This window comes from Hemitrygon akajei, chromosome 20 (genome assembly GCF_048418815.1).
Source record: "Hemitrygon akajei chromosome 20, sHemAka1.3, whole genome shotgun sequence".
Classification (NCBI taxonomy): domain Eukaryota; kingdom Metazoa; phylum Chordata; class Chondrichthyes; order Myliobatiformes; family Dasyatidae; genus Hemitrygon; species Hemitrygon akajei.
The window spans coordinates 22,336,516-22,363,443 of record NC_133143.1 but is presented as its reverse complement, the minus strand read 5'-3'; the positions used below and the strand labels follow the sequence as shown (position 1 = coordinate 22,363,443).

Here is a 26,928-nt window from a genome sequence, read left to right as displayed (position 1 = left end):
CCAAATCCCCTTGCACCTGTGAGTTTTGAATTTTCTTAGCATTTAGAAAATAGTTCACACCTTTATCCCTTCTACCTAAATGCATGATAATACACTTCTCTACACTATATTCTATGTCACTTTGCTCTTTGTCCTAATTTATCTGCCTTTCTGCAGAGTCCCTGCTTCAACAGTATCTGTCCCCTACCCATCTTAGTATTGTCTGCAAACTTGGCTACAAAGCCATCAATTCCATCATCAAAATCATCAACATATATCTTGTTTAGCAGTCTCAGGTGTGGCACCTCGTCAAAGTCCTTCTGAAAATCCAAGTAAACAACATCCACTGACTCCCTTTTGTCTATCCAGTCTGGTATTTACTCAAAGAATTTCAGATTTGTCAGGCAAGATTTACACTTAAAAAAAACTATGCTGACAAGGACCCTTGCATACTTTTCCAGATATCCTTTGCAAATTCACAGTCCACAAGAAGCTGGATTACTGACTTATCCTCACTGCAGATATTTCAAGGGCAGATTATATTGTGAGACCCTGACTGTGCAGGAAAGATCTGACAGAGATGTTCTCCTCCCCCGCCCCACCCTATCCCAACTTCCTGTCAAATGCTGCCTTTCTTGATGGTGAGTTCTGTCCATGAAGAATTCTAGCCAATTGCTTTGACATTTTTTTTGTTTTGGAGAAGGTATCTCACAAGATATTGTCCCTCTCCCAGAGAGCCTGCAGGACATTCCATACTGATCACTGCCAGATGGACTTGTGATTGAGGGTGATCTACAAAGAATAGGAAATGCAACAAGGTCCAACTAAATGGAACATTGCACAACACTGAGGCTAAGCCTATTCATCCCAGCAGTGACACTTAGTAACCGCATACTTTGGTTTCATGCACTGTTTGATACAGCCACACAAAGTGATGAGATGAGGGTAAGGTTAGATATGCTTCTCCCCCCCCCCCCCCAATCAATGGAGACTTTTGTATCACAGCAAGTTCGATACACAACTTCTTTCCTCTCCAGATGAAATGCCACAGGACCCTGGGCTACACTTGTGTCACAAACACCACCAAGTGTAGCTCACATGATCTGTAAACCAGGTTCTCATCAGCATTCAAGAGGAAGCATTGCTCCCAATGTCCCAGTTTTTCTTTACAAAACTATGCTCTTCTATTTTCCTGCTAAAAGGCCAATTTCATATTTTCTCATATTATAATCTCCATTTGCCAGATCTTTGCCCAACTTCCAGTGCAAAATACCACCCAAATTATTCAACAGTTACTCGAATGATGAGTAACATTTTCGTGAGAAAACCTGCCCAGTTAAAAAAAAAACCTTACGTTTTGTTCTGATTACGTTCTGTTAAGTTTTTTTTCGTGCGTTTTATGATGGGTTCGCCAACCTCGGCCGGTGTTCTTCGGCTTGTAATGTGCTTTATCCGAGACCATTCGGGTGTTTCCGTGCGTGACCAGTCGCTTGGTGCAGCCGAGGGTCTAGTTCTCGGCTGTTTCCGTATGGCCCGGCGTAGTCGAGTCGAATCGTGTCTAGTCCCTGTTTCGGGAATCTCCGCGGGTCCTGACTTGACTGATTGAACGCTTGTAACATGGCGGCGGTGATGAAGGGAGAAGAGTCAAACATCTCTGGTTAGCAAGGGGAAGGCGCGAGAGAGAATTAAGAAGAGCTCATTTCCCTTTTAATCCGTCTCAAGTAATGGACCCGTGGCTTTTTGGAAGACGCGCGCACGAAGGAGCTAAGGAGGATTTGCAACAGTCGGAGAAATCAAGGAAATAAGTAGAAGTTAATAGGACCGCTGGGAGGGAGGAAGAAAGTGTGCGAAAATGTCGGATTCCAAGGTGAAAGTTGCAGTGAGAGTCCGCCCTATGAACCGACGAGGTGAGCAAAATTTAGATAAAAACCCACCTTAAATAATGAATGTACTATCAGATTTGTTTAAAGAAAAAACTTTGCAATGCATTTTTAAAGCATCGTCGGTAATAGTGTATGAGAGAGAGAGAGAGAGATCGAGAGACATGGGTAATGGGCTGTTTGGTAACATTTTGACTGATGTTCTACAGAGTTGGAACTCAACACCAAGTGTGTGGTGGAGATGGAGGAAAATCAGACTGTTCTTCACCCGCCGCCTTGTCCCAACACGTCTAAAGCAGACAACAGGTAACCGGCACGGTTTTAAGCGACAGCTACTATCTTCCCAAAATATGTATTAGTAGCACAAGGCAAACACTTTGTTCTCCTTCAACCTATTTCTCTTATTGTACCGCCGTAACAACTGACGCCTGAGGAAGGGTTTAAATCAGATGTGCACAACAGAGTCTGTTAGTCCCATTAACAAAAAAAATGTTGGAGGCAAGGGGGTGGGGGGGAACCGTCTCCAATCGAGACGGCAATCGGCGCCAGAAACCATTGCGTTCGGGGCTAAGATTAAAAGGTCCCCGGTCGGCTTCAAGGAAGCGCAATCGGATCTTCTAAGACAGCTGCTAACCCCCATCAGTACCCATACTACAAAGAACTTAGTCTACCCCTTTCCCTTTAAAATAAAATAACGTTGACACATACCTAAAAATAAATCCCTACACAACAGAAAAAAATGAAAGTGGTGATGGGGGAGGAGGAGAGATGAAATGACGTTAAACTATGCGAGCGACAATTAACATTGTGGTGTTGGTAATTTGATATTGATGGAGTAATTGATTGCCTGGGATGAATGGTGCGTGATAGCCCTTGACTTCGGTTTATACTAACTCGCCTTTTATGGCTTATGTTTTTAAATCGTCCATTGGGTGTGGTCAGAACCGTTTAATTTTAGGGGACTGCTATGTCGATTTTGTTTCAAAAATATATTGGGGTGACGGGGAAGTTTGGGTTCCATACCATACTACAGGATTAGCTCTGCGTGCATTTCTGCATAGAAGCTCTTGTAAATGTGCCCAGTTTAAACACACCCCACCTGTTTTCAGTTGAATTCAAAACTACTGGTGTTAATGCACTTTAAAAAAAACCAAAAGCTGCAAATCTATCCCAGGCCTGTTTAAAATCAGTATTCTACTTGGTAAAAATTGATTGCGACCGGTACAAGCCTCGCTTGCTTTTTCAATTGGCTTGTGACGGACGCGGAACTAACCCCAACCGATCTCCCGCACTAGAACTGAATGCAAGTCCCTGAATAGCCACTTGAATAGCAGGTGTGGCCGCCTTCCTCCAGCTGAATTTCGTCTCACGCAGAGATTTCGTCGTATCTTGATTGTTTGTTATTGAGGGAGCGGTTCTTTGTAGTTGCTTTGCCTAGGGCGGCGTTTGGCTAAGTGAACGGTTAATCGCATAGATCTTAATTCATTACATCGTTTTCAGTTGAAAGGTTTCTCGCAGTGAAGACACGTAGAAGGCAATTTAACTGTTGTAAATCTAAGCGTCCGTATTTTGATTCAGATATACTTTATTGATCCCAAAGGAAAGTACAGTAATACAATAGCATTACAAATGCACAGATATACAAATAAATAAGTATTAGAAGAAAAGTAAAAGAATAAAAATGTTGCCAAAAACAGTCTAACAGGAGGGGGTTATCACTTCCCCGGCTATAGGTGGACTCGTTATAGAGTCTAATGGCCGAGGGTAAGAATGACCTCATATTGCGCTATACCAGATTATTTACGATAGTACCATTTTCAACATTACCTGGATTAAGTTAAGGGGTTGGATCAAGACCGTGTGTTTCAACGCGGCTAGAAGTTTAGTGACTGCATCTAATTTGCTTCGCTCACTTGACTTACTATTTGTGAAGTCAAACACTCTTGCGTTATGAATTTACTATGATATAACATGCATACTGAGCTACTGAATATCAACGCCTCATTCCATTTCGTTCTTGATTCTTTATTGGGATGAGAATTTAAAGTTACGGAGGTGATACCATAAGTTCTGCAGCAGAATAGCGTAGTGGTTAGTACAACGCTTAACAGTACCGTCCCGTCGCTGCCTGTCAGGAATTAGCACGTTCTCCCCGAGGCTGGTGGGTTTCCTCCAGGTATTCCATTTTCTTCCCACAGTCCAAAGATGTACTGTTGGTAGGTTAATGGGTCATTGTAAATTGACCCGTGATGAGGCGAGGACTAAATCTGGAGATTGGCTGGGCGGCGTGGCTCAGGGGATGTATCTCAACAAGATAAAATAAAATTGGGCTTTGCCCACAATGTTGGTGCAGACCATCGTGCCTGTCTATACTAATCCTGCTTGCTTTGCATTAGTTCGGTAATGCTCTGACCTGCTCTGTGCTGTCCAGATGCCTCTTCAGTGTTGTTATTGACTCTACCTCCACCACTAACCTGGGACAACTCCTCTAGATACTAATTACACTATGTGTGAAAAGTTTACCTCAGGACCTTTAAACCTCCTCACTCTCATCTTAAACTTGCATGCTCTAGTTTTAGACACCCCTCCAGTCAGAACAGACATTAACTGTCTGCTCTATTATGACTTTATATATTGTCTATCATGTCAGCTCTGCCCGCACTTCGGTCAAGAAAAACAGACCCAGCCTATCCAATCATTTATAACTCAAGCCCTGCAATCTGGCAATGTCCTTCTGAATCTTTTGTATCCCCTCTCCAGTTTAATCACACACTTCCTAGTGCATGCAACTGGAACTGCACACAAAACTCCAATGCAGACGTCCTACCTAACATGACATCCCCACTCCTGAACTCAGTGCCTCATGCCATATGCCTTCCTCGCCACCCTGTCTTAACCATATTCCAGTTTCCAGAGAACTCTATACTTGTCCCATGAGGGATCTCTATCTGTCAAGACTTTCCAGGGCCCTGCCATTCCCTGTAAAAGTCCTTCCCTGGTTTAACTTCCCAAAAAGCAACACTTTGCATTGACCAGTGTTAAATTCCATCTGCCATTTCCTTGCCCACTTTCTGAGTTGATTGATTGTCATCTTAGACAACCTTCTTCATGATCCACAATATCAAACTTGCATATGGTGTCATATGCAAACTTGCTGATCATGCCACTTAACACTCTCATCCAAATCTTCAATATAATCTTAAACTGTGGATACAGCATTAATCCCTGCAGTGGAAAAACAACCCTTCTGCTTCCTACCACCAAACCAATTTTGTATCCAACAGGAATTTCAGGATGTATATTGTATACATTTCTCTGACATTAAACGTACATACTGAAACCTGCTAGGTCACTCAGAATCCCATGTGTTCTAACATTTTGGATCAGCCTATCACGTGGGACTTTGTCAAAGGCCTTGTTAAACACCATGTAGACAATATCTACAATCCTACCTTTTTCAGTCCTTTAGGACACCTCTTCAAAACAAAAACTCAAATCAGATTTGGTAGGATATGATTTACCATGCACCGGGCTATGCAGACAATCTCCAAACAGTCCAAATGCAAATAAATCTTGTCCCTCAGAATCCCTTCCAAAATTTTTCTCACCTCTGATAAAAGGCTTAGTGGTTTGTAGTTACTTGGCTTATCCTAGCTGCCCTTGTTAAATAAAGGCAAAATGTCAGCTGTCTTTCAATCTTCCAGTAGAACAGCACAGGACAGGCCCTTTGGCTCGCGATGCTGTGTCAAACTAAGTAAGTTAATGACACCTCATCCCTTCTGCCTGCACGTGGTCCATACAGAGTAGACGGAGTCAAAGTAGGAGGGCTTTGGCGATAATGGGTTGAGGCGAGGTAAGTTACTTGTGAAGAATAGGAATAGGAAGTATGTCTGTGAGGCCGTTGTTCTGTACTGGGTGTCAGATATGGGATTTCCAGGAGACTCCCAGCCTCTCAGATGGCCACTTCTGTGCCAGGTGTGTTGAGCTGCAGCTCCTTAAGGACCCGGTTAGGGAACTGGAGATGCAGCTCAATGACCTTTGTCTGGTCAGGGAAAGTAAGAAGATGATAGAGAGGAGCTATAGGCAAGTAGTCACACTGGGGCCTCGGGAGACAGAAAAGTGGGTAACAGGAGAGGGAAGGGCAAGCAAGAGTCAGATACTAGAGAGTACCCCTGTGGTTGTCCCCTTTAACAATAAATACTCCTGTTTGAGTACTGTTGGTGAGGGAGGGGGCGACCTACCTGGGGGAAGCAACAGTGACCGTGCCTCTGGCACAGAGTCTGGCCCTGTAGCTCAGAAGCATAGGGAAAGGAAGAGGATGGCGGTAGTGATCGGGACTCTATAGTTAGGAGGTCAGACAGGCGATTCTGTGGACGCGGGAAAGAAACACGGATGGTAGTTTGCCTCCCAGGTGCCAGGGTCTGGGATGTTTCTGATCACATCCACAATATTCTGAAGTGGGAAAGTGAACAGCCAGAGGTCATGGTACATATTGGTACCAATGACATAGGTAGAAAAAGGGAGGAGGTCCTGAAAACAGACTACAGGGGATTAGGAAAGAAGCTGAGAAGCAGGACCTCAAAGGTAGTAATCTTGGAATTAATGCCTGTGTCATGCAACAGTGAATATAGGAATAGAGTGAAGTGCAGAATGTGTGGCTGATAGATTGGAGCAGGGGACAGGGATTGAGATTTCTGGATTATTGAGACCTCTATTGGGGCAGGCGTGACCTGCACAAAAAGGACAGGTTACACTTGAATCCAAGGGGGACCAATGTCCTGGCGGGGAGGCTTGTTAAGGCTATTGAAGAGTGTTTAAACTAGGATTGCTGGGGGGTGGGAACCAAACTGAAGAGATGGGGGAAGGGGCGGTTGGCTGACAAATAGAGAAAGCTTGTAGGCAGTGTGACAGGGAGGATAGGCAGGTGATAGAGAAGAGATATGCTCAGACAGATGGTTTGAGATGTGTCTATTTTAATGCGGGGAGTATCATGAACAAAGTGGATAAGCTTAGAGCGTGGATCAGCACTTGGAACTATGATGTTGTGACCAGAGACAGAGGTTGGATGGCTCAGGGACAGAAATGGTTACTCAGAGTGCCAGGCTTTCAATGTTTCAGAAAGGACAGGGAGGGAGGTAAGAGGTGGGGGCTTGGCACAGCTGATCAGAGATAATGTCATGGCTGCAGAAAAGGAGGAAGTCATGGAGGGATTGTCTACTGAGTCTCTGTGAGTGGAAGTTAGAAACAGGAAGGGGTCAATGACTCTACTGCGTGTTTTTTATAGACCACCCAATCGTAACAGGGACATTGAGGAGCAGATAAGGAGACAGATTCTGGAACGGTGCAGTAATAACTTGGTTGTCGTGATGGGGGATTTTAATTTCCCTAATATTTATTGGCATCTCCCTTCAGGGAGAGGTTTAGATGGGTGGCGTTTGTTAGGTGTGGTCAGGCAGGTTTCCTGACACAATATTTAGATAAGCCTACAAGAAGAGAGGCTGTACTTGATCTGGTATTGGGAAATGAACATGGTCAGGTGGCAGGTCTCTCAGTGGGAGAGCATTTTGGAGTTAGTGATCACAATACAATCTCCTTTACCACAGCATTGGAGAGGGATAGGAACAGACATGTTAGGAAAGCATTTAATTGGAGTAACAAGAAATATGAAGCTATCAGGCAAGAAATTGGAAGTATAAATTGGGAGCAGATGTTCTCAGGGAAATGTACAGCAGAAATGTGGCAAATATTGGGGATATTTGTGTGGCGTTCTACACGGGTATGTTCCAGTGAGACAGGGAAAGGATGGTAGGGTACAGGAACCATGGTGTACAAAGGCAGTTGAAAATCTAGTCAAGAAGAAAAGAAAAGCTTACAAAAGGTACAAAAGACTAGGTAATGATGGAGATCTAGAAAATTCTAAGGCTAGCAGGAAGGGGCTTACGAATGAAATTAGAGCCAGAAGGAGCCATGAGAAGGCCTTGGTGAACAGGATTAAGGAAAATCCCATACAGTATGTGAAGAGCAGAAGGATTAAGACGTGAGAGAATAGGACAAATCAAGTGTGACAGTGGAAAAGTGTGTATGGAACCGGAGGAGATAGTAGAGGTACTTAATGGATACTTTGCTACACTATTCACTATGGAAAAGGACCTTGGCGATTGTAAGGATAACTTACAGTGGACTGGAAATCTTGAACATATAGACATTAAGAAAGAGGATGTGCTGGAGCTTTTGGAAAGCATCAAGTTCGATAAGTCACCTAGACCGGACGAGATATACCCCAGGCTACTCTGGGAAGCGAGGGAGGAGATTGCTGAGCCTCTGGCTATGATCTTTGCATCACCAATGGGGACTGGAGAGGTTCCAGAGGACTGGACAGTTGCAGATGTTGTTCCTTTGTTCAAGAAAGGGAGTAGAGGTATCCCAGGAAATTATGGACCAGTGAGTCTTACTTCAAGTGGTTGGTAAGTTGATGGAGAAGATCCTGAGAGGCAGGATTAGTGAGGCATAATATGATTAGGAATAGTCAGCATGGCTTTGTCAAAGGCAGATTGTGCCTTACAAAACCTGATTGAAATTTTTGAGAACGTGACTAAACAGATTGATGAAGGTAGAGCAGTAGATCTTCTAGCCATTAATGTAACAAATGCAATCATTCGTTGAGATGAAGCGGATAGACGATTATTATCTATCATTGGTAAACCAAAAATTGCAGTAAAAGGATGCGGTTGGAGATTGATATTTAAAACTCTTGAAATAATATTAAAAATATCTTTCCAATAATTTTGTAAACAAGGACAAGACCAAAACATATGAGTCAATGAAGCAACATCAGAATGACATCTGTCACAGGTTGAATTAACATAAGAATAAAATCGAGCAAGTTTATCTTTAGACATGTGAGCTCTATGTACAACCTTAAATTGTATTATGGCATGTTTAGCACAAATAGAGGACAAATTTACCAATGATAAAAATTTTTCCCATTGCTCAGTAGATATAGGACAATGCAATTCTTCTTGCCATTCCTTAATTTTTTCTGATACATCTGGCTGTACACTCATAATCATATTATAAATGATAGCTACTAAACCCTTTTGACAAGGATTGAGGGCTAAAATTCTTTCTGTAATGTCCAATGGACATTCTTTCGAAAAAGACTTTAATTCATTATACAGAAAATTTCTGACTTGCAAATATCTAAAAAAAAGATCTATTTTACTGAATTTGAAAGAAATTAACCCTCCAACTGTATTTCAGTGGTTTTCTCAAACTATTTCTTGTTTGAGTTTAGAAAAAATTAGAAGCGTGGTTTTTGATTCTTCAGTTAAATTTGAGGAAACTTGGAGACCATTTATTCAACATTTTCGTATGAGTTAAATGGTCTGATCCTAAACCTTACTGTTATTATCCTTAATTATTTGGATGGAGGTTTGGAGTTATCGGCATTACTATATGTATTTAACATTATGCAATTACCCATGTTGGTTAGTTTTTTAAAAAAGTTTTCTTTTAGTTTTTTTTGGTTTTTTTTCTCTTTTTCGATTCTTTTACATTAATACTATGAGTTTAGGAGGCCTTATATATTGATTATTACATATCTGATTGTCTATTTAAACTATTAATTATGTACTCAAACGTTTTGTATTCATATTTCACTTATGTTTTTCTTAAAATTAATAAAAAGATTTAAAAAGAAAAAAAGGTAGAGCAGTAGATGTAGTGTATATGGATTTCAGCAAGGCATTTTATAAGGTACCCCATGCAAGGCTTTTTGAGAAAGTAAGGAGGCATGGGATACAAGGGGACCTTGCTTTGTGGATCCAGAACTGGCTTGCACACAGAAGGCAAAGAGTGGTCTTTTCTGCATGGAGGTTGGTGTCCAATGAAGTGACTCAGACATCTGTTCTGGGACCCCTTGTCTTCGTAATTGTTATAAATGAAGAAGGTACTGAGCAAATCTCAGGGGTAAGAGTTTTACACAGAGAGTGGTGAACACATGGAATGGGCTGCTGGCGATGGTGGTGGAGGCAGATACAATAGGGTCTTTTAAGGGACTCCTGAATAGGTACATGGAGTTTAGAAAATAGAGGGCTATGGGTAACCCGAGGTAATTTCTAAAGTAAGTACATGTTCGGCACAGCATTGTGGGCCAAAGGGCCTGCATTGTGTTGTAGGTTTTTCTATGTTTTTAAAACTGTGCACTAGTTCCTAATAGTTATCGATGGAGGAATTCATCCAATGTATGCTGCCGAGTAAGGGGTGTCTAGGAAGGGCTAGCACCTCTGGTGAATGGGATTTTTCTGTCCTTTTTGGGCGAGCTCATTCACCTTTTGTCCCCATCGGTCACTCAGCTCTCACCTATGGCTGCAATTTGTTGTTTGCACGCGACACTGCCTTGACAGGCGGGCTAAAGCTGGTGCCTCATATGCTGGTGAAATAGGGAAATGCCTGTCCCAGCATGGGACGTCAGCTCTGGTGGACTGGGAAAATGAGATCAACAGTGAGATCCAACAGTCAATAACTTCACTTATACAACGCTTCGTGGAGAGTGAAGATCATAGGGCACAGAAAAGTTCCTGGTTATCCACTACAACCAAGGAATACCCCATTTTCTGATGACTGCTCATGCCATTGGACCCAGACTTATCAGGAGAGTGGAGCTGTTATTTTCCCACTTTAAAAACTCTCCAACACAGCTTTCGCTGTCCTAGTCGGACAACCAACATGCTGCTGTGTTCTTTTAATTGACTGTAAATGAACAAAATCAGTGCAGGCACCTACTGCAGATAGTGAACTGCCTCCATACAATACTTTCGGTGATCGCATCCTCCAAATTTTTATTTTCATTGTAACATTCAAGATAATTGTTTATACCTTCAACAAGCTAGTAACTACGAAAATTTGAAGTATGAGATCGTTTCATTTTTACTCCTGGCTGTTTCTGACATCCCCAAGCCTGAATGTTTGAAACTGCAGTGAGAAAACAATTCTAAGTTGTCTTACTGCTCATTTCTTGCCAGCTATCAGTGACAAAAATCACTTCTATTTGAACACAAACATGCAACTGACACTATTTTATAATCTATTCACTCTAAACATGGTGTAGTGTCTAATGGCCACACAAGTTCATGCAACTGACGCAAGTTAGAAGCTGTTCGGCAACTGTGCCAATTAGGTGAAATAGTGACCCAAATAGTGTCCCAATTAGGTGAAATAGTGACCCAAATAAATAAGGAAAACCCAGCTATTTTCCCAAATAACTAGCTGCCCCCATTAAGCTATGGACCAATTTACCAGAAAAACACTGTATTTGGAAAGACAGAGACTGATTAGGGATATGGCTTTGCGTCTGGTAGGTCATGTCTAACCAATCTTACATAGTTTTTCAAGGAAGTTAACAGGGATGTTGATGAAGGCAAGTCAGTGGATGTTGTCTCCATGCATTTTAGCAAGGCCCTTGATAGGGTCCTGCTTGGAAGGTTAGTCAAAATGGTTCAGTGGCTTGGCATTCAAGATGAGGTAGTAAATTGCATCAGACTTTGGCTTTGTGGTACTGTAGTAGGTGGTTGGCTGTCTGACTGGAGACGTGTGACTAGTGGTATACCACAGGGATAGGTTCTGAGTCTGTTGTTTGTCATCTGTTTCAACAATCAAGATTTAGTGTGGTAAACTGGATTATCAGATGTGCTGATGAAAGCAAGGAAGACTTATTTGCAGTGGGATCTGCACCTGATGGAAAAAATGGGCTTAGAAATGGCAGATAGGATTTAATGCAAACAAACTTGAAGTGTTGCACTTTGGGAGGACAGACCAGGGTAGGATTTACACGGTGAGTGGGAGGGTACTGAGGAGTGCAGTAGCTCAAAGGGCCCTAGAAATACTGATCCATAATTCCTTGAAAGTGGCACCAGCAATAGATATTGTCGTAAAGAAAGCTTTTGGCATATTGACCTCCATAAATCCAAGTATTTACTACAGGAGTTGGGATGCTATGTTGAAGTTTTATAAAATGTAGGTGAGGCCTAATTTGGAGTATTGTGTGCAGTTTTGTTCAGCTGTCTACAGTAAAGATGTCAGTGAGATTGAAGGAGTGCAGTGAGAATTTGCAAGCAAGTTGCCATGACTTGAGTTATGGGGAAAGGTTGAATAAGTTATGACTTTATACCCTAGAGTGTAGGAGAATGAAGGGAGATTTGATGGGGGTATAGAAAATCATGAGGGGTGTAGATAGGGTAAATGTAAGCAGTCTTTTTCCACTGAGACTAGAGCTAGAGGTTATGGGTTAAGGATGAAAGGTGAAATGTATAAGGGCAATGTGAGGGGGAACTTCACTTAGAGGGTAGTGAGAATGTTGAATGAGCTGCCTGCCAGTGGAAGTGGTAGATGTGGGTTCGATTTCAACATTTAAGATAAATTTGGATAGCTGCACGGATGGGAAGTGTAAAGGGGCTATGGTCTGTTTGCAGGTCGATGGGACCAGGCAGATTAATAGTATGACATTGACTAGATGGGCTGAAAAGCTTGTTCCTGTGCTGCAGTGTTTTATGATTCTATGTATGCCTTTCAGTATTGGACTTCTGAGCCTGGAAAAATTATACCAGCTATTTATCTATGCTTCTCATAACTTTATAAGTTTCCATTAGATCTCCCCTCAGCTTTTGTTGCTCCAGAGAAAACAACCCTAGTTTGTCCAACCTCTCTTTATAACAAATGCCTCAATTCCAGGCAACATCTGGTAAACCTGCCAAAGAAAACAATTCTAGTTTGTCCAACCACTCTTTATAGCATATGCTCTCTAATCCAGACAGCATCCTGGTAAAGCTCTTCCTCACTCTCCATAAACTTCCACACCTTACCTATAATGGGGTGACCAGAATTGAATGCAGTCGTCCAGATATGTCCTGACTAGAGTTTTATAAAGCCGCAGCATAACTCTGCAATTCATTGCCTCGACAAATAAAGACAAGCACGGCATATGTCTTGTTTATCGCCCTGTCAATTTGTCTAGCTGTTTTCAGGAAGCAATGCACTTAACCCCAAGATCCCTTTGTACATAAAGCTTTAAGGGTCCTGCTATTATCTGTGTACTTTGCCTTTACATTTGATCTCCCAAAGGGCAACACCTTACACTTGCTCAGATTAAACATCACTGTCACCACTCCACCTTTTCCTGCAACTGATCTATATTCCACTGTATCCTTTGGCAGCACTCTTGTGTGGCAGCACACAATACCACCAGTCATTGTGTCATTAGCAAACATGCTAATCCACCCATCCAGGTTTTCATCCAAATCATTTATATAGGTCCCAGTAAGGATCCTTGGGGAACACCACTGGTCATGGACTTCCAGCCAAAATAAGACCCATTGACCACTACCCTCTGCCTTCTATTGGCAAGCCAGTTCTGTAACCAAATAGCCATGTCACCAAGAAACCCACACATCTTATGGATGAACCAACATAAAGGACCTTGGAAAATACCTTACTAAAATTGATGTAGACGTCATCCACTTCTCTACCTTCATTGACTACCTTGGTCACCACCTCAAACACAGATCTGCCAACACAGATGCCTTGTGCAGGAAGGCACAGAGTCGACTGTACTTCCTTAGAAGGTTGGCGTCATTCAATGTCTGCAGTGAGATGCTGATGATGTTCTATAGGTCAGTTGTTGAGAGCGCCCTCTTCTTTGTGGTGGCGTGTTGGGGAGGAAGCATTAAGAAGAAGGACGCCTCACGTCTTAATAAGCTGATAAGGAAGGCGGGCTCTGTCGTGGGCAAAGTACTGGAGAGTTTAACATCGGTAGCTGAGCGAAGGGCGCTGAGTAGGCTACGGTCAATTATGGAAAACCCTGAACATCCTCTACATAGCACCATCCAGAGACAGAGAAGCAGTTTCAGCGACAGGTTACTGTCGATGCAATGCTCCTCAGACAGGATGAAGAGGTCAATACTCCCCAATGCCATTAGGCTTTACAATTCAACTGCCAGGACTTAAGAACTTTTTTTTTAAAGCTATTATTAATGCTTTTGAATTAGTGATTTAGATGCATATCATATTATTACTGAGTTAAGTATTGTATGTAATGAGTTTTTGCTACAACAAGTGTATGGGACATTGGAAAAAATGTTGAATTTCCCCATGGGGATGAATAAAGTATCTATCTATCTATCTATCTATCTATCTATCTATCTAAAAAACTCAGTTCCTAATCTTAACCTGTTGATTGGGGCATGGTAGCATAGTGGTTAGCACAATGCTTTACTGTACCAGCGACCCAAGTTCAAGTCCTGCCGCTGCTTGTAAGGAGTTTGTGCATTCTTCCCGTGACTGCATGGGTCTCCTCCTGGTGCTCCCGTTTCCTCCTGTTGTAGCATCCTAGGATACACCTCGTCAAGCCCTGGGAATTTATCCACTTCCAACACCTCCCTCTTTGTAATGTCAAGATACTCCACTTACCAGAAACGAGAAAGTCTGCAGATGCTGGAAATCCAAGCAACACACACAAAATGCTGAAGGAACTCAGCAGGCCAGGCAGCATCTATGGAAAAAATACAGTCAACATTTCAGGCCAAAACGTACATGTGTGCTCCATATATCACTGTAACATCCCCTGAACTCACAGAGTTCTTAAGCACATGATATGGTCATAGTCCAGTTCTTAAAGGAATAATTAAGATCCTGCCAATTTCCTACGTTTCTGTACATAGATCACCACACTGATCCTTAAAGGGACCTACTGTCCTCTTAACTATCTTTAAGTATACTTAATATACTTGAATTATCTTCCAGGATTCATTTTTGTCAATACAGTGTAAAGATAAAGATCTTAAAGGTTAGCTTTATTTGTCACATATACATCGAAAACTCCTGTGAAATGTATCTTTTATGTCATCAGCAATCACGAGGATGTGCTGGGGCAGCTCAAAGTGTATGAGGTGTAAGGCTATGGGTAACCCTAGGTAATTTCTAAAGTAAGTACATGTTTGACACAGCATTGTGGGCCGAAGGGCCTGTATTGTGCTGTAGGTTTTCTATGTTTCTATGTATGATGGGAAATAAGCACTTGTACACTGAAGCAATTGGCCATTTGTTTCCTGATGCTTAACAACATAATACGTAAAATCATTTACAAATATTTTTGGAAACTAATACTCAGTAAATGAACATGATGCTTACAAGGACTTTGATTTTAAGGATAGATCATAATTAGGTCAAGTTTTGCTGAGTAGTGACCATCTGCAGTCTGTTTAACTATCGAACCACCGCATGTACCTGTTCTAGCACCTTCTACTAATCATTCTTCAACATCCGTATATCCATTTGGCCTTTCTAGAAGTTTAACTCTTAACATGGAAGCAATTTACTTTCTCATCTGATTCCTAATGAGTTTTTTTTATATGTTAAATCACAATTTTAATCAAAGCTCCCTAATGCCATTTCTTATCTTAAATTGAAAATGTCAGCTGTGCTTTATTATTTCTTTTTCACCCCCAGAATTTGTTTAACAATAAGAAAACAATTTTCTCCTCATACTTCTGTAATTTTGTTTTTGTTTGCAGTTAAATCTATCCTGAAAGTAATACATTGATGAGCTTATATTATTGAAATTTATTTATTATTGTCATTCATTTTTTATTTTTGTGTAGACTGCCTTAAGTTTTTATATATTGTCAGATAATTTATCCCATAATGTTTAGAAATAACTTCATTGCTTTCTAAATTGGCATTCAAAAAATCGGTATAATATAATTAGCATAAAAACAAGCCCTTAAGTACATATCTATGCCAAAAATAAAAGTATCAGTCTAAAATGTTCTTAAATTATGGTCCAAGAAGGCTTTATCATAGATGGTTTAATGTGATGCTATAGTTTTATAATTTTCTCTTACTATTTAAATAAATGTGGATTTGTTTAATCCAATTTGCATTTGATTGATTTCCAGATATGATCAGTCAAGAGTGTCTCCCCCAGTTGTGCGTTATATTATGTTCTTCTGCAGATATTGGACATCAGTTTCTTCATGTGCCATCTGAAAATTTATTGTTCTCTTTCATTTGGTTCAGAACCTGGTCACTTTTGTTGACTGGAACTGCTAGGATCCAAGCACTGACCCTTGTGTATACATTAACCTTGATTAATCAGCTTTTTGTATGTTTGCATGCCTTTTGTCTCATTCAGGATTTAGATTCACTTCAGTTGCTGAGGTGGTTGTTGTTGCTTTCCACGCCATGTGTTGCATTGGGTGGCAACCTTGCCATTTCTTTAGCAGTTTTGCCTGTTTTACGAGTCAGAGTTGCTAGCTTGATGTTCAGCCCAGCACAGGTGGAAAGCCCACAAGGAGCCGACTGGATTTGAATCCAAGGCCACTTGCCTCAAAGTCTACTACACCACTGGCCATTAGTCACTGAGATAATTCCTTTTTTTAAAAAAACTTTTTTTAGTGGTTATAACTCTACTTTATGAAGATCTTCATAATGTAGAAGGTACAGATCGCTTCATTAGATATATTCAGAACCAAAAATCTGAAGATGCTGGAAATGCTGCAAGTATGCAGAACATTGGGCAGCATCTGTGGAAAGCAATTTGTGTCACTGCCTTTTATCAGAAGCCAAAGTCAAAATCACAGGCTACTTGCCTGATCATACTGTACCTGTGGCATTTTTTTTTGAAAAAGCCAAGTAATTAGTCCTGCCATCCTGCCCTTTCCCAATTGTCCTATTACTCTATTTCCTTTTGAAAGTTACTGTTCAATCTGTCTGCATCACCATTTCAAGCATTGCTATTCAGAGCATGTTGAGTGATCTCTTTAAAAAAAACCTCATTTCCCACTGAGGTTTATCTTTAATCTGGTGGAAGCAGTTTCTGTCCACTAAAACTCTCTTGTGGAACTCCTGTTAGTTCCCTGCATGTAATAAAGCTACACTTGTGCTCCATCTTGAAGTTTTCAGCTGTGCTTCGAGAAGGTAAGACACTTCTATCAGTCAGAAGAACCGTGTGTGCATCACAGATGGAAGGACGTTTTTTAACATTGATTTTGTCTATAACTGAGCTCAGCACTCTTGATCTTTTTGCCCTTCCATATACATTCAGGTATTGTTTAAGATTTGTAATTATTGTATTTATTTTATTCAATTCAAATATCGACTTCCAGTTATGTCCATGATTTTTTTGAATCTGTTTATTTTTCTGATTAATTCTTTGACCCTTACTCTATGTAAACCTAAGACTAATGATATCAGAGCAACTTTGAAAGTCTTCATTTTATCACATTTTTGTCCAAATTACATCTGTAAAGTGTATTTGTTGCTTCCAAGTTTTTGTTGACAATTAATTTTGTCACTTAAAGCTTGTTTGGATTCTGTCTTTCAAAAAAAAACCTTTCAGACTTTCTCAATGAAAAGTTAATTATTTGTATTAAACTTGTACCCATTTTTTTAACTTCCAGAATACTTTCTAAAGCTTGTGTATAATTCTTGCATACATAACACAAGAATTAAAGTCTGATAATTCTGATATCTTTAAGAAGGAGGTTTGAAGTTGAATGCAGCATAATCTATTTTTATTTAGTGACCATTGATCATGCTCAAGTAAATGAAATGCTCAAATGTAACCTGGAAAAGATCATGAACTAAGATTCTAATCAGTAGAATGTTTGGTATTCCAATTAGTTTTGTATAATACTGGCCATTATTGTAAACTGCTGCTTGGCATTGTGAGGTGCTACAAACACTAAACAAATCAAATGCTCAGCTTCTTCCATTTGATATGCTAGCCCATATTTTTAAGTTAAAGTTTTAAATGAAAAGCCCTCTCTACACAATTTTATTGGTTGTATTAGAAATCATTTGGTCAAAATTCTGGTATGAGTGCTGATATTTTGGGCCTTTCAGTAGAAGGTGGCGAGGTGGGGATGGAGGTGAGCAAGGATCAATGTGGTTTCTGCAGATCAGTATTTGAATCACTAAACAGCATTGCTCAGCATTTAATGTGCTTAGGGAATCATGTGGCTTATTTAATTGATTTTTAGTCATTTGTGATCAAATCAATCACATTGCATTGTAAATTTTTGCTGAAACATTTGTTTATCAGGAAATTATCCTGTCAAAAGATCGGCAATCTCATATTTGGTTTCAGTATTTTTTTGCTGAAGCATTTGTTCTTCAGGAAATTATCCTGTCAAAAGATCTGCAATCTGATATTTGGTTTCAATGTTTTTAACTGGTTTGGACTATAAGAATTAGTACAAACAGTTACAAGTACCCCTCTTTATGATAATATCATGTTCATCTTCAGAAAAACACTTTTGTCAACTTTGTGAGGATTTTTTAAAGGACTATCAAACATAATAAATGCACCTTATCCTTGCATCAAATCCAAGGAGTTAAGTAATTCCAGTAGCTGTATCCTTTCCATGGTGTCTGCTCTCAGTAAATAATGTCTCCAGTTCTAGGTGTGCTGAACGTTGAATGTTATTGCACAGAGATGAGAAATAAATGTACTTGGATATCAAAAAGGGAGATTAACAGTCTGTTATCCACGATTTTCCTATGTTAGATTTTACTCTCCTTTTGGAATTCATTTTTGGACTTGCTTTAAAATCAGAAAGATTAAAACGGACTATTTCCTAACGTTGCATTCTCTCTGCTCCTTAGGGCTTTGTAAATATTTGTTTGTTGAGGGTCATCGGTGCTTTCTCAGTGGTATTTGCTTAATTTGTTATGGGGTTGGGGAAGGGGGGGTGTGTATTCAACCAGCCTCTACGCTTATTTTGCTGAAGCAATTTTTCTTACCCTGATAGAAAAGTCACAGATCACAGAAGTATATTGTCAATAGGACAAAGCAGCCAGATTTAGCAGGATAAATCTGGATTGCCATGGAAAGAATGGCAAGCCATCAAATTTGGTATTTTAAAAATGTCTATGAAAGCAAAGTTCAAGGAAAATTCAAACACTTTTGATATATAAACTTGATTTTTACAGTAAACAATGGAGTTCTACAAGAATAGACAAAATAGAACCTAGGGATTCAACAATGTTGCCTTACTTCAAGATTCTATCCATCCCTTTTATGTTCTCCACGTTTCTTTGCTGTTCCATTCCCCCTAGTAATTGATAGATAAGATAATAGTTGGATAAGAAAGTTTTGGGTGCTAATTTCTGGGCCAAGCGATGTGCAGAATGGGGTTTAAATTAATGGAGTCTTGATACTCTGTAGTGTTTTAAAAAATAGTTTCTTTCTAGAAATAATTTTTTTTGTGATGAAGCCAATTTCCAAATAAGGACTTTTCTTATGATCTGGAAAAGCATTTTTGTTTGTTTTTTTAATAATTTATTATCTCTGACAATTAATATTTAAAATTTTGTTCAGAATATTTTCTATTGTTGTGATTATATTCCATGTAATTACACCCTTTTTTGAACCCCTCCCAAATATGAAGTGAGTTTAGAAAATGATGAAATTCACCCTTTCCAAATATTCATTTTTCAGTGAAATGACAACCTTAGAACAGCTTAGAAATTACCAGTTGTCAACAAACTTTCAAGTTCATTTGAGAGTTGAACTGAAGTTGATCAAAATGAGAAATTGTGGATGCTATTAGGCAAGCATTTCATGACCTTTTCCTTATCAGTGCTGGTCACGTATGCACTGCAATAGTTTTGACCATGTCACTGTTTCCATAACCTCATTTCTTTATCTGGTCACTGTGGCAACATGTAATGCTGAAACTCTGCAGTAGTTAATGCTCACCAAGGAACCTACAAAAGAGAAATGCGTGTCCATTTTTGCTCTCCTGGATTCACACCATGTAAAGGAGAAAAGTGCATTAGTTTTACCGTAATTATTCATTTCTGGTGTTATAAACACCAGAATGATTAACATTTAACGTTCAGTTTGAGTTAGCTTTGGAAACTTGCCTTTGTTGACTTTTGGTCATTGACCTTTCTGTGTTCCTTTATTGAAACAGATGTTCTATTGCCTAATTTCCATGTGCACAGTCTTTAGAAACAATGCTAGCAACAAGGGAGGAATTGTTTATTTCATCATTTGGAAAATTCTACCTTGTACTGGCTTTTGTAATGTTATTTCTTGTCTTCTCTTTAGTCTACCACTAATCATGTTGATGCCTGTAACCCCTCCCCATACCCTAATCTTTACTAATTATAACCTTGTATGCCAAGTTGGCACATAGTGTTAAGTCCTCCATCCCAATACAGTCGGCCCTCCTTATCCGCAGATTCCACCAACCGTGGATCGGAAAACGTGGAAGTTCTCTCTCCAGCACTTGTTGCTTGAGCATGTACAGACTTTTTTCTTGTCATTATTCCCTAAACAATACAGTATAGCAACTATTTACATAGCATTTACATTGTATTAGGTATTATAAGTAATCCTAGAAATGACTTAAAAGTGTAGGCAGTCCCTGGGCTATGAAGGAGTTCTGTTCCTGTGTCTGTCTTTAAGTTGAATTTGAAGTCGAAACAGGTACATCCGGTATTATTTAGCGTCAGTTAGTCAAATGTTTTTCTTAGTATATAGTACATATTTTACCTTTCTATGCATATAAAACACTTAAGAAACATAAGTATTTCAATTAAACCACTGCGTTGCTTAGTAATAATTGTAGCTTTCATTTGGGCAGGCCCTTTCACATTCTCCATTAAAATTGCTCCAATCGTTGACCGACTGTAGCCTAACACTTTTCCAATGACCGGTGGCATTTCACCTCTTTCCGATCACTTTATTACTTCCACGTTATGTTCAATCGCGATCGTGATTATTTTCGTAAACAGAAACACTGTGGATTCAGAGCTGCACTGCCAGGTCCTAATGTTCACCGCACGGAGACATGTTAAATAAAGTCCGGGGGTCCTAAAGACCACCGCAGTGATACATGTTAAATAAGGGACTTGAGCATCCGCGAATTTTGGTATCCACAGGGGGGTCCTGGAACCAATCCCTTGCGGAGAAGGAGGGCCGACTGTACTTGCAGTCCAGTTATTCCAATCTGTGTTTTAGTCTGTTGGTGACATTACATGTAGAGGTCAACAGTGATTTCCTGTAGTTTGCTACCCTTTTGCACCAAACTGTCAGATCTTGTTTTGCAAAGAAGTATTGTCCCCAGAAATGAAAATTCTCCTCGCAAGGATAACAGCAGAAGGGCATGGCTAGAAGTGAGAGAGTGACATTGATCTCTAAAAATGCTTAGACTTGTCCTCTTCAGGAAAGAAGAGGTAATGTATATCAAGCTTTTTTTTATAACTCCCTTGACAAACATTACAAGAATTCCAATTTTCCCTCCATAGGTTCTCAAATGATGAGTAGCAAAGTGGGTTTCTATTTTGTCTAATGATTTATGTGAATCCTGGGCCATAACAGCATGCATCATGTTGGGGTTCTTGGGTATATTTAATGTGGCTGCTCATTTATCAATCTTCCTGAGGTTTTTTTGAGACAATACCTATCACAAGATTGTTGCCAAGACTGGGAGGGCTTGAGTTATACAGAGAGGCTGGATAGGCTGGGACTTTTACTCTGAAATGTAGGAGACTGAGGGTTTTATATACATAAAGTCATGAGAGACATAGATTTGGTGAATAGTCACAGACTTTTTCCCCTTTGGGTAGGCAAGTGTAAAACTAGAGGGCAAAAGCTGAGAAGAAAAAGATTTAAAAGGGACTCAAATGGGCAATTCTTTCTCACAGATGGTGGTGAGAATATGGGACCAGTTGCCAGAGAGAGAGAGAGTTCTCGATGTGGCGACAGTTAGGGTTTAAGAGCCATTTAGGCAGGATAGGAAAGTTTATAAAAGATATGGGTCAGACGCAGGCAAATGGGGCACCTGGGTCAACATGGATGAGTTGGGCTGAACAGCAGAGTTCTCTGTGATTTCACTCTCTGATCTTATCTCAGAATTACCATTTGCCATTTTTTTTTCTTGTCTCTACTGCTTCTCTCAGTTTTGGTTGTGCGTAAAAGTGTCCATCAACCCGACTGAGAAAGGCTTTGGGTTTTACTTTTTTAAAATATGGGCCAAGTTTGGTATTGTGAGAAAGTTGGGAAAGTTTGCATACAACACAGTGATGAAGTGTATTAAGATGCTCTCAACTGCACATTTGCAGAAGGTTGAGTATTGATGGGTATTGTCCAGCTGTCTTCAGCCTCCTCAGAAAACAGAGGTGTTGCTGGGCGTTCTTAACTGTGGGGAATATGTTCTGGGACAGTGAGAGGATGTGTGAGATGTGCATTCCCATGAGTTTGAAACTGCTCACAGTTTCCACTGCTGTGCTGTTGAAGTGAAGATGGGAAATTAACCCTGTAGTTCATTTTCCATCTCGGGATCCCTGCAGTCTGGAAACTTTTTCAGGGAAAGAACTGCAAATTGCAAGACCAAATTCTGTTATATTTTCTAACACAAGTTATTTATATAAACCAGTTGATGCAAGAATAAACTTCTTAATTGGCTCTGAAATTTGGGGTCTTCCTCAACTTTTTAAGTAGCAAGTTATCATTCAGGGAAACTTTAGCATTCTGGTTGTAAATTAAATTTCCCAAACATGAATTGCTGTACTGGTAGCAATGGAAAAGAGCCAGAGGTTGAATATAAAATAATCAGGAAATGTTGCTGAGCAGTTGGATACCCTCAGGGGCTATATTTACTACTCCTGCTTTATTTGGGGAAAGTTGCAAGTTGGCTCTGATAAGAGGCAGTTATAACATGATCCTTTTCACTAATAATGCTGTAGAGTTTTGTTGATTGGTTTGGACAGCTGCATTGATTTTCCTGGCACACTGAAACAAATAACACATTTACCTCTTCTCACTCACATGTGATATTTCGGAAGTGATTCAGTAGAGGTATTTAATTATGAAGCATTGTCAGGGAGTTTTAGGTGAGGACTCTTCCTCATTGGGAATTTGAGATAAGGGGGATATTGTTGTAATTAAATAAAATAAAATTGGGAAACTGAGCAGAAACCTATTTGTAATCTCATTTTTCTATCTTAGCTGCTAATTGAAGCAGGAACTGTGTCAAGTGTGCAGAGGAGGTTAGATAAGAGATATGGAAGTATAGAGATAAAGAAGGCAAAGAGAAATACCATCATTTCTATGTGAAACCTTAATATCACTAGCAGTAATTAATTTGCAGCTTTTCTGCTTGGCTCTGAAGGTGGGAGTGCAATATTCTTTCATTAGAAAAAACAGAATTCTTTCATTTCATAAACATACCAACAGATTTCCAATACTGTAGTATTATTTATCTTGGATTGGAGGCAATTATTGAATGATTCTTTAGTGTGATGGGAAATAGATTCACATGAAACGTGCCAAAAGCAGTATTTCAATGCTGAAATTTCATGTAATTTACAATTATAGGAAGCTGCAAGATACAAATTATATTTATTCCTGCAAATAGCAATTGTGCTGGTTTTCTATTTTACGTTGATAGTTGAGTTGCAGATCTCAACTTACTGATTCCTGCAGTGTTGCAACCATTACTAGCAATCTCTGTCAGCATTAATTTGTGTTTGGTTGTTTTTAAAGCCATGTTGAAATTGTGCTTATTACCATTGTTGTCTTGTGCATGGGGTTTGAGCAATACACAGTCTGTTTATAAAATATATCTAAACTGGATGGAGACCCATATTCTATATTTCTCCCCAGTAATAATTTTTAATGTTTAGAAATTGTTTAGAAGTCTGCAGTAAGCATTCTCCAGCAGTCTTGTGGTTTGATTGCTCCTGGTGTTTGGGAAGTGACATCAGCTTATTGCTTCAGAATGATAATTAAACACTGAGATTTTTGTTTGGTCTTAGAGTAACTACATACTTCACCAGGTTAATGGCAGGACATAACAGGAGTGGTGGGACTGAGGACACTTAGTTTCATGGAACTCTCACTTTTTCTTCGACCATAGGAACTACTTGTTGCAGTGTAGAGTTTGGTATAAATGTAATATTTTTGGAATTGGGGGTTTTATTACTCATGGTTTTGTGCTATAATTTTCAATTCATAGCTACCTGAGAGCTCTGCACAAAAATATTTGTCTTTATCTTTTCTCACAAACAATTGACAGAATTTAATTACTCAAAGCAAGTGCTTTGGTTAAATTTCATTGATCATACTCTTGAGAAAAGTACAAAAATTAGTTGCAATGGTGAGGAAATTGGGACATGGGGCAGAAAGTTCTTTAGTGCCTTTGAGTGGTTTCCTTCGAGCAAAATGACAAAACTAACTGCAATGTGTAGTAATTTAGGATCGCTATATCTTGCCGACAAAGCACCTTCTCTCATTAAATGAAGCCTTTCATATGGGCGGAAGGAATTTTCCACATTGCTTTCCCAGTAGGTGAACAAAATGTGCAAATAGTTGGAAGTAATTTGCCCAGAATGATTACAAAATGTGAAAAGACAGTTTATCCAATTACACGCATTTGTGATTTCCATTTGATTGATTCATAATGAATTTGTAGATTCTCCAACTGATTTGAAATGGCACTTCTGCATCTTGGGCAATGTTTTTCCATGAAACGTATTTTTAAAAAAATAATGAAAACATCAAATTGAGATTCTGATCACTGTTTTGCATGCAACAACTGTGCATTGGCATCTTGATGATCCTGCTCTGTCACTAGTGGTTTGTTGCAGATGCAAAATAGGAGACATGTTAGAGGATCCTGTGTGACTTGTTCTTCATTCCCACTCACCCTTCTCTATTTTGGAATTGTATGATCGGATTATCATGGAAGTGCATCATAATCATAAGAGCATTCTCTTCCAGAACAAATTCACAGCTTGACTATTTGGATAATTGATCCATCACTTACTAAATAATTAAATTCAAACTGACTCATTATTTTAGTGACCATGTTTGACTAACGTAAGCAAGAGCCAGTATAATAAGACTGCAGTTTGTAAAAAGGATTATTGCTAAGCCTCAACATCAAAGAGATGAGTGCAAAAATAGAAGAATGGATGATATGATTTCTTGAACCTCTAGTAAGGTTTTAAATGTTTCATCTTGCCCTGTTACTCACATTATTGCACTTCTGATTGTTTGAAAGACAAGGAGAGAATGCCCAGTAGGTCTGGACCCACATTATGAAGTCTTTGCTTATACAACACTTTGGCAAGTCATTTGCAGAGTATGCTAGGGCAATACAAAATGATGTAACTACCAACCCTACACTAAGTGCTGGGTCATTCATCAGACAGACTGGTGCCACTTTGTGCTAGGTTTACATGGTTCTGCAGGGACTGAATGATCCGCAGTGCAATTTGGCCAGTCACTATTCACACTTAAAACTGTAGTTTATTAACCTGTCAGGTTTTGTGAGGAACTCTTTAGACTCTACAGTTATTGGAGAGATGATTGCCAAGATATATTTATTGTCTGTTGTAAGACAACCTGTAGTGGAAAGAACCTGCTACTTTTCAACTTAAAACCATAAGCATAGTTTTCTGCACAGTTCTAACTATCCTAATGGTTAATTATGGCAATATAAATTATGTGCAATTGAGAGCTCAGATAGTGTGCCTCAATTATAGCTGCTGCATCTACCAATCCTGTTTGCCCAAAATATGAAAGTGGTCCATCCAAATTTGCTCCACAAAGTCCTCAAAATAAGTTTGTTTTTGAGATTCCAACTCTTGTTTGCATGTGAATATGAAGCACAAATATTGCATTTGATTGCAGAAATGTCAGAAGAGAGCTGAGTATTCAAGTATACATACTGTGCAAAAATCTTAAGGCACATATATAAAGCTAAGGTGCTTAAGTACTGTGTTTGTCAATATGGAGCAGAGAGTGAGTTTGTAAATCTGGCGGGAGCAAAGGGTGGAGCTCCAGGGGTGGGGTGTAGGCAGGTGGCAGAGAAGGAGTGCCGGGGATGGGGGTGGGTGGATGGTGGCATGGGTGCAGACACACCCAGCCCTGAGACACCAGGCAAAGTCATTTGATTCCAAACATTTATTTTATTGATCATTATAGAATGTCTCTCCAGCGCATCCTGCTCCCTCCTCTCTCTTTTTCCCTTTTACCAACCGGGATTCCCCTCTCCCTGCCCCCATCCCACTCTTAGTCCAAAATAGAGACCCATATTTATTATCATTCATGTATGTCATGAAATTAGTTTTTTTGCAGCAGCAACAGCACAGTGCAATACATAAAATCATTACAGTACTGTTTAAATGTCTTGCACTGTACATTTGAAATGTACTGATTGGTTCAATAAATGAAGCATTAATTCATGCACAGCCTAGTCCCACAATCAACAAAGTGACAAAGATTAAAATAATCTTATTTCGTACTGCTGGTTGAAAGATTGGCCAGAACACTGAAATCTGTCCTTGAATTGTGACAGCGAATATATTATGTCTAGCTTGGCAGACAGACTTGGGTTTACTGTCACATCTGAAAGACAACACCTCTGACAATACAGAATACCTTGGCACTGCTGTCGAGTAATGATTTAGGATGTATGCTCATCTTCGAGGTCTGGGACTTGAATCTTCAGTCTCTGAATGTGAGTGGAGAGGGCTGTTCCACTTTGGCAGTTTAGTGACAATGTTGATGTTATTATGCGGCAACATTCTGGAGGGCCCCTCACTTCACTGGGAGACCCAGTGACACAACTAGTAGAGTGGCTGCCCCACAGCTCCAGGAATCCAGGTCCACTCATCATCTCTTGTTGCATTCTCTCTAGCACTAAAGGATTGTCTGAGTGCTCCATTTTCAGTGCCAAAGACATGTTAGTAAGCGAATAGATTGCCTAAATTGCCCTTAGTGTGTTGAGTGTATAGTAGAATCTGAGGTGTTGATGGGAAGGAGGGGAAAATAAAATGGAAATTGTGTAAAATTGGTATAAATGGCTGCCTAAGGATCAGAGTGGTGTAGGTGTGCTGAAGAGCCTGTTTCCAAGCTGTTTGACTCAATGACTGCACCCATTAGATGAGATTTAAATGCTGGGCTGTATTTTCACTTGCTTTCAGGCTTTCCCTTTCACTTCCCTTTACTTTCATGCCATTTGGTCTCTGTCTTTTTAAAGTTGCCTTTGATAAGTTT

The 26,928-nt window shown here is 39.8% G+C and overlaps 1 protein-coding gene across 5 annotated transcripts in view; it reads left to right on the top strand.

Annotated features, from left to right (window-relative positions):
- The first annotated feature begins 1,516 nt into the window (after positions 1-1,516).
- Positions 1,517-26,928, top strand: part of kif13a (kinesin family member 13A) — a 235,687-nt gene continuing 210,275 nt past the window's right edge. For 3 of the 5 annotated variants that reach the window (XM_073024008.1, XM_073024006.1, XM_073024005.1), the window contains exons 1-2: positions 1,529-1,886; positions 2,069-2,165. In XM_073024008.1, the coding sequence (XP_072880109.1) occupies positions 1,832-1,886; positions 2,069-2,165 (152 nt within the window). In that variant the 5' untranslated portion in view covers positions 1,529-1,831. Of the gene's footprint in view, positions 1,887-2,068; positions 2,166-26,928 lie in introns of all 5 variants that reach the window. The other 2 variants (XR_012095681.1, XM_073024007.1) reach the window with 2 other exon arrangements.